Source organism: Coregonus lavaretus (genome assembly GCF_964263955.1).
Source record: "Coregonus lavaretus genome assembly, chromosome: 15".
NCBI lineage: Eukaryota > Metazoa > Chordata > Actinopteri > Salmoniformes > Salmonidae > Coregonus > Coregonus lavaretus.
In genome coordinates this window covers 27,365,053-27,377,201 of record NC_140002.1, presented here as the reverse complement: position 1 = coordinate 27,377,201, position 12,149 = coordinate 27,365,053, and the positions used below count along the sequence as shown (strand labels likewise).

The following is a 12,149-nucleotide window of genomic DNA, read 5'->3' as shown; positions in this document are numbered from 1 at the left end:
GGGTCCTGGACTTCCTGACGGGCCGACCCCAAGTGGTGAAGGTAGACAACAACACCTCCGCCACACTGATCCTCAACACAGGGGGCCCACAGGGGTGCGTGCTCAGCCCCCTCCTGTACTCCCTGTTTACCCATGACTGCGTGGCCACGCACCTCTCCAACTCAATCAAGTTTGCTGATGACACAACAGTGGTAGGCCTGATTACCAACAACGATGAGACAGCCTACAGGGAGGAGGTGAGAGCCCTGGTAGAGTGGTGCCAGGAAAACAGCAGAGGGAGCACGCCCCCATCCACATTGACGGGGCCGCAGTGGAGAGGGTCAAAAGCTTCAAATTCCTCGGCGTGCACATCACTGATAACCTGAAATGGTCCCTTCACACAGACAGCATGGTGAAGGCGGCGCAACATCGCCTCTTCAACCTCAGGAGGCTGAAGACATTTGGATTGGCCCCTAAGACCCTCACGAACTTCTAAAGATGCACCATAGAGAGCACCTGTCGGGCTGTATCACCGCCTGGTATAGCATTTGCACCGTCCGCAACTGCAGGGCTCTCCAGAGGGTGGTGCGGTCAGCCCAATGCTTTATTGGGGGCACACTGCCTGCCTTCCAGGACATCTACAGTACCGGTGTCACAGGAAGGTCAACAAGATCATCCAGGACCTCAGCCACCCGAGCCACGGCCTGTTCACCCCGCTACCATATAGAATGCGTAGACAGTACAGGTGCATCAAAGCTGGGACCAATAGACTGAGAAACAGCTTCTATCCCCAGGCCAACAGACTTAAACAGTCACCACTAGGCGGCCTCTGCCCAGTACTCTGCTCTGAACCTTAGTCACTGTTACTAGCCAGCACTCGGTAATGCAACTTAAAGACTGCTGCCCTATGAACAGTTGAAGTCAGAAGTTTACATACACCTTAGCCAAATATATTTAAACTCAGTTTTTCACAATTCCTGACATTTAATCCTAGTACAAATTCCCTGTCTTAGGTTAGATAGGATCACCACAGGTCAGGGCTTTGTGATGTCCTTAAGCCATTTTGGCACAACTTTGGAAGTATGCTTGGGGTCATTGTCCATTTGGAAGACCCGTTTGCGACCAAGCTTTAACTTCCTGACTGATGTCTTGAGATGTTGCTTCAATATATCCACATAATTTTCCTTCCTCATGATGCCATCTATTTTGTGAAGTACACCAGCATGATGCTGCCACTCCCGTGCTTCACGGTTGGGATGGTGTTCTTCGGCTTGCAAGCGTTCCCCTTTTTCCTCCAAACATAATGATGGTCATTATGGCCAAATAGTTATATTTTTGTTTCATCAGACCAGAGGACATTTCTCCAAGAAGTATGATCTTTGTCCCCATGTGCGGTTGCAAACCGTAGTCTGGCTTTTTTATGGCGGTTTTGGAGCAGTGGCTTCTTTCTTGCTGAGTGGCCTTTCAGGTTACGTCGATATAGGACTCGTTTTACTGTGGATATAGATACTTTTGTACCTGTTTCCTCCAGCATCTTCACAAGGTCCTTTGCTGTTGTTCTGGGATTGATTTGCACTTTTCGCACCAAAGTACGTTCATCTCTAGGAGACAGTACGCGTCTCCTTCCTGAACGGTCATACAAAGGAAGCTGAAAGGGAGCCCTTATTGCCACCTGACATCCAATGCACCCCACTACACACACCTACACCATCCCCTACACACAAACACACACCCCGCCCTCCTGACAGGAGGCCTAAATAAAAACAACATATTCCCAGGCTGCCACTTCAAAGATGGCCCTCCTGCTGCACCCTGAATCCTCGCCAGCTTTGCCATATCACTTTGCACACCAGCCAACTTAATAAGAGATGGACGTATAATGTCTCCCATCCACCACTGGCTCAGTGTGTGTGTGTGTGTGTCGCTGTGTAACCAGAGCTCTGCTTTGTGTCAGAAGCCAGATGCTACACACCGTGGTAGCCCAGCCACGGCAGGGCGCAACGTAAGGAGCACATTAAAACACTAAAGAGAAAAACTTTTTAAAAACAAACACAATAATAACAACCAGCCTGCGAAGCAACGCAAAGAGCTGGCTCTTTTGGTAAATGATATTAGTAAGTGGAAAAGCTAGTCTCAGTGCTTCTAATATGGTTGGGGGGGGTCATGAAAGCAGCCATTTCCTAATAAAGCCTTCAGAGTATTAACAAGAACCATACCGTGGTCTCTACTCTAACGTCGTTGGGACGCAAACCAGGTCTCCCAGATAAAGTGGTCTAAAACGGCCAGGGTTGGGGGAAACCCAAATCCACTTTAAAAAGGAGGTAATTACATGTAGCGTGACAGTGTTGCGTCGCTTCATGCATTCCCCCAGACTACTGGAACACATGTGATGGCAGCGGAACTGAGTAATCAGACACAGGAGTCATGCGGTGTACAGCAATTCCCCTTAGATGGTTGAAAAACTGTCTTTGTGGTGGGTTCCGCTATATCTACTATGACATGTTTACAACTTTCACTGCTCTGAAACAATGTTTCACTACCATTGTCAGCTGCAGGGAGCTGATCCATGCAGTGCACTTAGGTTGATTTTGAGACGGCCCAGTACCTCATCCTAAACATCGCTCCAGTCACATATGGAATGCATAAGATGCAGGTGGTGAGGTTAGGCAACAACACATCCACCACGCTGACCCTCAACACGGGGGCCCCTCAGGGGTGCGGGCTAAGTCCCCTCCTGTACTCCTTGTTCACCCACGACTCCAATACCATCATTATGTTTGCTGACGACACGACGGTGGTTGGCCAGATCACCGACGACTATGAGACAGCCTATAGGGAGGAGGTCAGTGACCTGGCAGTGTGGTGCCAGGACAACAACCTCTCCCTCAACGTCAGCAAGCAGCAAATTGTCTGACTTCAGTCACCCAAGTCATAGACTGTTCTCTCTGCTACCGCACGGCAAGTGGTACAGGTACTGTAAGTCTGGAACCAACAGGACCCTGAACAGCTTCTACCCTCAAGCCATAAGACTAATAAATAGTTAAATAGTTTACCAAATACAGTTGCTACCAGGACTAGCTGCATTGACCCTTTTTGCATTAACTCTTGACTAATCACATACACTGCTGCTACTGTTTATTATCTATCCTGTTGCCTAGTCACTTTATCCCTACCTATATGTGCATATTTACCTCAATTACTTTGTACCCCTGCAAATCGACTCGGTACTGGTACCCCATGCTTATAGCCAAGTTACCATTACTCATTGTGCATTTATTTCTAGTGTTATTATTTTTCTATTATTATTTTTTTTTTCCTCTCTGCATTATTGGGAAGGGCCTGTAAGTAAGCATTTCACTGTTAGTCTACACCTGTTGTTTACAAAGCATGTGACAAATTTGATTTTGAGATGCTGGACTGGGAAGAACGCATGAGCTCACCATTATCTGGCTCTCACCATTATCAGCATTATCTGGCTCTCCAACCACATATACATGCACGCACGTACTCACACACACACACACACACAGCACTGATATCCCCCCTTCGACCTGACAGTTACTGCAGTATATTAAAGTCAATCAAATGACACAACCCTCAACAATTTTTTCCAGGCTAGTATTTTAACTCTAAACTTGGCAGAGCGGAGAAGCAGAAGTGATGGAATGAAAGTCCGATTTTATTTGAGGTTAGAGCAACTCACCACAGAAAAAGGTCACCAGGCTATAATAAAAAATAAAAAAACTGGAAATATATGAACCTCTCATGTATAATTTAAAATCATAAAAATACATCAAACATACGGCGATAAAACTGTTTCTTGATTTCAGTTTGGTTGCATAAGGCAAATACTCTAGAATACGATCATTTTGAAACATAAAACACTATTTACCCGGGATCCACACATACTGTCCAAAATAAATGGTCCTGCTGGTGAAGGTTATAACGTGCACCCTTGATCTCTCTCCTTGGGGATTTTCAGTCTAGGCTTATTTTCATTTGCTGTCTAAAATGTTTCCCCCCATCTCTTTCTCTCTTGTTGTTGGACCAAGGCGGATGGCAGCAGTTTGGATAGCAGCTAGCTAGCAGGTTACGGCAGTGCGTCAAAGTCCAAACCTCCCAAAGTGCAGTCATTTGAACCCAGCCACCTGTTGGAGTTAATTGCCCTGCCTAATACACTGGAGAGATTCGAATTCCTTCATTACACATTCTCACCGCTGGCTTGAGAGAGAGACAGCGACAGGGAATGGAATGCAAATTGTTTTATTTGGTGGAGGGAGGGGGGACTCACACAGGTCAACACATTAGATTCACTTTCATCAGCCCAGACAGGGCAAGAGTTCGGCCCCTTTCCCAGAGAAGAGAAGAGTGAGTGAGTGAATGAGTGAGTGAGTGAGTGAGTGAGTGAGTGAGTGAGGTCTGTCTGTCTGTCTGTCTGTCTGTCTGTCTGTCTGCATGCATCCCAGTTTTTCCAGGCCATTCAAAGGGATAGGAACACAGGAACAAGGCTCCAGTCCAGATGGACATGATTGAGCCATCCAAAACATGTGTAACAACCTGCAGACCACTGCAAACACTAAGGCAGTTTCCCACACAGGAACCTTTCTGTGGCATAACACCATCAGACTACCTGACCTTCTCATATCAGCCTGACACGTTTGTCACGTCTTAGCTGGGAAATAGTTGGTCTGTGTGTGTGTGCGTATGTGTCTGACAGATGTGTGTGAGTGGTCCATGGTCTTACCTGGGCGATGTTCTTGTTGATCAGGTAGACTCCATATTCAAACTGAAAGCGTTCTCCTCGAGGGTACAGGGGGAATCTGTGAGAGCAGGGGAAGATAGGAAGAGGTGATGAGTGTACAGTACTGGAGCAGGTGGTTCACATAGGTTAGTTTTATTCTTTGTGGGTTTAACTTAGTGAGATTCACCAACTAGACTTCTGAGTATTGTGAAGTGAATTATTTCCCTGTTGACACTGCCATGTATAACTATAGCCAGGTACGGTGTGGATAGAACACTTCAGCAGAAGCTGAGTGAAGCTAGAGAAGCCTGTTCTGTGTCTATGATCATATTCACATCCGGATCGCTCTCCCACCTCACTCATCCCCCTCTCACCCCCACTCCACTCTTCTCCCACCCCAACCCTCATCTTGTTAAACTAAAATATCAAACAAGCTCCGATCCGTCCAGGCTGCATACTGTAGGGCCATCAAACAGCCTGCCCACCTACTTCTACACTACAAGGAACAAAGACAGACCGACAGATGGAGAGGCTCAGTGGGATTCCATTCAGCATTCAAGTGCCAGTCAGATGTCTAGGTAGCAGGGCAGGCAGACACACACGACGCTGAAAACCCCTGTATTGTTTATGTGGAGATGGTGGAGGGATGGCCCCAGGCCGAGCCTGCTGACACCGAGTGACAACAACGCTCTCCTCTCATCCCATTATGGCTAAAGTCAGCCTCATCCCCCATGAAGAACGGTTCCTGTCATTATGTGCTTATGTCTGCTACCCAACTGAGAGGATGTTCAGAGAGATACGCCCAGGGCACAGTCTTATTTTGCTTGCTCACACACACCTGCTTGCGTTAACCCTGTACGACGACTGACTTCTCCTCTGCTGTCAAGCTTAGCAGTCAGTCTGGTCAGGAGGTGTGAGCGAACATCCGGCCCTCTTCCCTCCCCTCCTCCTCCATATCTCATTCCTGTCAGGGGCCATGGCTGTGCCCCCTGGGTCATGTTATACTGCTAATCCTGTGTTAGAGGAGACATGCCCTCTCCCCTCTCTAACTCTGACCCTCAGGTGCCAGAGGCCCAGGGCTGAGGAGCGCAGGGCGAGAGTCGGGAAGCTCCCGTTATCACAACACTGGTACTGTACATCACTGTTACGGGGCAAGGTGCATGAGGGAGCTGGCTACTGATATAACAGAGCTGCAGTAGCTAGGCTATCTCTAATGCTTTAATGCTTTAGTACACACTGAAGTGTTGTTCTTATCGTCTGCCCAATCCATACACACAATCAATTCAGTTTCTTGTGAGGTGCATTACATAGAAACTGTTCACCAAATAAAGTAGACACATACTGTTGGTTTGACAAACTGATGGAAACACTGTAGTAGGCCACACAGCCTGAGACACTTGTTCTACTCCTACATACCCTGACTAGTCAAACCCCAGAGGAAGCTAGGTGCCAGAGGTCATATCTTATGACCAGGAAATAACTAACAGAGGGAGAAATAACATCAAACACACACACTCTCATAGCAGGCATTCCAACATATGATTAGTTTGCTGATGAGAGGGACATCAGAGAGAGAGGCTGACGTGCACACACACAGAAAAGCAAAGGCACACATGAACACACACACAGTTTGCCATCACGGTGAAGTGATTAATGAGTCCAGTGCGTCTGAAATCACACTGAAGGGACTCCGGTTCACCAAACGCGAGGAATTCTTCCAGTACATCCAGTACAGTCAAATATATTATTACACACCAGCAGAGGGGAGGGGAAGAGGAAGTCAGGGGTGCCAAAAAGATGGGGGGGGGGGGGGGGGGAGTAGGGATAGAGGGAAGTAGAGAGAGGGAGCAACATACAGAGTGTGAGAGAGAGAGACAAGAAGAGACAGAGCAGTTAGAGAAGAGAGAGAGAGAGATATGTTAGAAAAGAAACAGAGCCGTAAGAGAAGAGAGAGAGAAGAGACACGGGATGGAGAGAGGGAAGGAGAGGGAAGGGAAGAGAGAGAGAGAGAGAAAAGAAGGGAGTTGGAGTGGAAAGCAGTGATTTTTATCACTGGGCCGGTCATGTCTTGGCGTCTGTGCTAAAACAATCTGTTACACAAGCGGGATGCAGTGGTCCAATCAGCCTTGGAGCAGCTCTCCAGCCCACAGCAGCCCTTCATCCAGCCACAGGACAGAGCCAGCTCCCCTTTCTTAGTTCAATTATAATCCCTCTCTCGTCAGACAAACACACAGATGGACATGCATACAAAAATGTATGCGCACGCACACACACACCACATGCTTCCTTTCCTTACCTTCATTAAAATAGATCTATTACCACCATGTCCCAACCCTCTCCCACACCCCGCTCCCACACCCCTTCTCTGGCAGCTCTGTTGAATGCCATCTCTTTACACTCACATGGCAAACTAAATATGACACTGACAGGCACCATGATCAACACTGTCATTGAAATCTACCTAAAAAATACAAATATATATATATGTTTTTCTAAATGAGATAAACCTAGACTGTCAAGGAGACTAAAATAGAAACAGCCAGTGGAGAACAGTAAAAGTAAAAAATAAAATAAAATAAAAAACTCTCCTTCCCGCCCTATCTCACACGCCAGGTAGAGTCTGAGCTGAGCTGTCTGCGTGCGGATAGAGGAGATCTGTAATTAATAAGGAGAGATGCGTGGGGAACTCTGTATGTCGTAAAAGCAGATTCTAACAGAAAGCTCCTTCTCTTTATGGGGTTAGAGTATTTCCACAGCCCTCCGGCTAATCATCCCAGCCAGCCAGGCCTTTACTGCAGGCAGGTCCAGGCCCCCTCACAGACAACCCTAAAACGTGATAGCAGGAGAGCCCGTGCCTCTTCCGTTCTTTTATGTGTGTGTGTACAGTATCTCTTACTCCCTCTTTCACTTCCCTTCAGTCTCTCGGTCTCGCTTCCTCCCTCGCTCCCTCCTGTTGATGTACAGTAGGTTGTTTATTAGAGGAGTCTATGTATTTGTTCTCTCTACACAGGAAGGACCAGTTCTGAAGGACCACCAGTGTCTACGGAGCATGGTCAATTGCACCATAGCGCATTATGCATTTTATGAGTGCCAGTTAAGTGGCAACGTTCACATTTTACTGTAGGCTGGCTCTTTGTGAGGGGGATCCAGGAAAATGGAGGTACAGCAGTCAAAAGACCCTGTTAAAATAATGAAGAGAGGGTTTTGTGTTGGACTTCGTAAGCAACACAGGCTGGCTGGGGCTTTGGTTAGTATGGCTATGAAGTCGATGACTGGCGATGATTGGACAAAGATGAGAGTTTAGAGTCCTTTTAAACCCTGACCCCTGACCTAGCATGGTCTTCTTCAGAATAGACAGACCTTTTAAGAGAACAAAACAGACTTTTACAGAACAGCAGGTCAATGAGTGCACCTTGCACATACAGTACATGTGTGTAATAGGGCACTTGTTTCTTTCCCCCCTAGGGACATTACATTCTACAAAACGAAGTGCTGCAGGGTTGTAAAGGGTGATATTATAGCTGTGCTGCAGGTGGGTGGTCGGATAATTCAGACTTAATCTGGCCCTGAACAACGTTGAACTATTCCCAGTGACTCAATGGCCTGCTGTAATGTATACACAGCCTGTGATCCTTCCGCCACAGCACATCTGTCCCACCTAGAACCTGTTTACATTTAACTAATTAATATGCCAAATGTGCAAAACAACAGTTCTGATTCACATTGTGGAGTTGGGAGTTAGCCACCCGTAACCATTACTTACACTTAGCTATCCGTGGTCGGCAAAAAATCCCCAGAAGTTCCCTAGAATGTCTTTAATGTGCGATTTCAAACACACCAGAACCATAAATCATGTGAGGCCTGCTTTTTTAAAAACACCTGCTGCCTTGCAACTTTCACGGATAATGGCACCGGTTACTATATAAATCACAGAGAGCTGTAATTTCCAATATTGGAGAAATGATGACATTGAGCATCTGTCAGTGAATGCTATTTTAATGACTGCCGCACTGCTCCGCTTACAACTGGGGTAACTAACTGCAACGGCATCTTGGCGCGAACGCACTGCTGTAAAAGTGTCTTCTGAGTGATGTGTCATCCAGTTGCCCGCTCGGTCACTGTGTCATTTCGGAGTTTTCATCATCAGACAGAGCCGCTTTTAGACAGCAGCCTGTCGTGGTGTTTTTCTTCGTCCCCTCTCTCTCTGCTTTCTTCCCCCTCTCATTGTTTTAATTAGATCCAGAGAGCTGGACCCAGAGGACAGGATCAGGCCAGGTCTCTATGGGGCTAGCTAGCTGCTCCCTCTCCCTCCCCAGGAGCGCCTCTTTATTTATCATGGGGAATCTACAAAACTTCCTCCCATGTGCAGCCTTTTAAAACAGCCCATTAAGTGCCTGCTGACCTGAAGTGAAACGGACAGAGAACAGGTATCTAGAATTTGTTTTCCAAATCTTGTGGCAGGTCATACAGCTGACTGCTACCACGAGGTCTTAATGCGAGAGAGAAGGAGAGAAAGAGAGAGATGGAGAGAGAGAGACCATGCCGCTATTGGCAGTAAGACGACACTAGTCAGGCCAACGGTTACCAATCCATGAAAAAGCTGTGTAAAATATAATATGCAGATGAACCGAGCCAGCTGAGCCATTCCATTCAGTGAACGATCATAGCTATAACTTCGAAATACTTTTAAGGCAGATAGTGCTGAGCGATTAACCAACATTTCGGTAATTTTTCGTTTTTTAAAGAACGGATTGACAGTTCAATTATTTTAATTCCATTTTGTTCCATTTTTTTCTGTGAGCTCAATGCGCACATTGCACAGTTTCTCTAGAGATAAATCCGATCCAACCTAAACTGTGCGATGTAGTAGGGAGTTGTAGTTTCCAACAGGCCATTATTCTTCATACTTTAGCGCATAAAACGTGGTAATGAACTACAATGACCATAATCCATTGCGCATCTACTTGTCCGGTCTGTTTCTTTTACACCTGCTACAGAAGAGACAGAAGATGGCGCGATCTTGAGGTGATAGAGAGAGCAGCTGTTACTTCCCGAGCTATCTCTTCCTGAAAATACATGATCTAAGTGATTGATAGATGTTATTCAGCAGTCATAAAAGTATACCTTATTTACTACTAAAATAGGGATTTTGTCAGACAGCATAGGCAGCAGCTCTATAGAGACAAGATGATAACTTGGAATTAAATAAAGTAATCAAATAAAACAAATGTAATATACACAACAATTGAAATATTTTATTAAAGTAAAGTAATGTGAATAAATTATGGTTAACAAGTGATACACTACATAGGCACACACACGCATTCCAACACAACACAAACACACATACACACATGCGCACACACATCATTTTCTGCTGCTACTCTGTTCTTCATTTTACTCTTATTATCATCTATCTGGATGCCTAGTCACTTTGCCCTGCCTTCACGTACAGTATCTACCTCAAATACCTCGTACCTCTGCACATCCATCTGGTACTGGTACTCCCTGTATATAGCTCCATTCTTGTGTATTTAATTGTATTCCTCTTGTGTTCGTTACTATTTTATTTTTTATTCGTATTTTTTAAAACTCTGCATTGTTGTGAAAGCATGCGCATGTGATAAATAAAATTGTATTTTTCAATGAAAAACACAAATCCATCAAATGGTTGTGAAATGGTCTGAAAGCAGCGGGGAACGGATCCTAAGTAATAGGGCTGAGAAATTGACAGAGTGATGGCAGAGTAGAGGAGAGGTCTGGTGGGGGCCTGTGACATTGGACCACTGAGGATGGGGAAGCAGCCTGGAGCTGCCTGGGGAGCAGCCTGGTCTCATTGGCCCACTCTCAGCCCATCTTCTGTGGATTACAGGAAGGTTTTACAGGGTAGCAGGGCTAGTCAACCACTTATACAACTGACCCGTCTGGCACACCAGAGAATCTTTCCCTTTCCCCCGGGCCATCCAAAACTCACTTGACCATTACAGTATTTCCCATTGTCCTCAAATGTTACAGTACTATAAAAAGAGAACTGAAAGTATATGCCTGTCTCTAGTCTGTGTCCTGTCATTGAGCAACTATTCTATCCCCTCCCTCCTCTCCCCTCCCCTCTCCCGTGGCTGCTATGTGACCCTGAGAGGGGTGCGGGGGGGACGTGAAAACACTGAAGCAGCATAACAATAACCTCCTTCCTTTGAGTTTGCTGGTCCAGCCGAGGCCCTCTCTTAGCGTCCCTCCCTCCATTCACTGGCAGTCACATACAGCACTTCCACCCCCAGCCCCCAGCCACACTACAGCCACGCATTGTGTCAATCCCTACTTAGGCAGTTGTTTTCTTCAGCCTTCACTTTTATGAAGAAAATCAGGCAAAATAAATTGAGTGCCCCTTAATATTCCTAGTAACAAGTCTGTATGAAGCAGCGCTTGGGTTTTTACGGCCGGGCTCTGGTCTCAATCATACAGTGGACATCTGGATTGCATCTCCCCCATTCACCCCCATGCAATCAGACACACTAGAGCTATGGAGCTGGAGATGGGCTCTCTCTGCTGCTGCTCTGTAAAATGTGGGTGCAACGTATCGTTAGAGCTCATTGCATTCTGAGAATGTTTTTAGAGGGGTGAAAGCTTCTGAGATTCCAAATAAATGGTGCACTCAAGGTAGGACTAGTGCCAACAAACAAGCCAAATGGAGTCATCGCCGTTTACCACCTTTTCTCTAAATACTCCCTCCAGTCTTCAAGCAGCCCCATTCATTCATTCATTCATTCCACACTGACTGAGAGGTCTCTACCCAGGTATAGAGGGACTTCTAGTTCAGCTGTACATCAGTCTGCCTGCTCTCACCGTGGCAAAATAGCAACCTACATAAAAGCCATGGTAGTCAGTATTTGAGACCGCAGGTCTGGAGTGGAATATAACAGTAATGCCCTCGCTCTACAGGTAAGACACATTTATATATGGCTGGCACAGTCAGGAGAACTCAAATGGTTGTTAGGCTCCAATTAACAAGTTTAAAAAAAGCACAAAACCTATTACGTGAGGGATAGGAAAGTTTTGTCTTACTCGACTATATGATAAACTGTAGGTGGTAAAAAAAAAAGTCAGTTGGCTCCTTGGGAATATGAACGTGAGGAATTTTCACATTTCACATTTTGAACTAGACTGGCAGGGTACGATGTGAGCGCCACCACACACCACATGTTTAGCCTCCACAGAGGAATCAGTCACAGTCAAACAACAGCTCCACAGTGGGGACACTCTGCTCCATCTAGCAGGGACCAAGCTTTGCCGAGACGTCACTGGAATCTGGAACACACCACTCAGAGAAAGTAGTACACAGAGACAGAAGAACGCCCCACACCACCCCACATTACAAGGGCCAACTGGGGACCAGAGATGCATAGTGAGTGGTGTACTAATAATGTTTCCC

General features: G+C 46.3%; 1 protein-coding gene across 1 annotated transcript in view; it reads right to left on the bottom strand.

Moving 5' to 3' along the window:
- Positions 1–12,149, bottom strand: part of LOC311142329 (UV radiation resistance-associated gene protein-like) — a 145,389-nt gene that overhangs the window by 61,751 nt on the left and 71,489 nt on the right. The window contains exon 13 of the mRNA XM_084177956.1: positions 4,724–4,799. Coding sequence (XP_084034082.1) covers positions 4,724–4,799 — 76 coding nt within the window. The remainder of the gene's footprint in view (positions 1–4,723; positions 4,800–12,149) is intronic.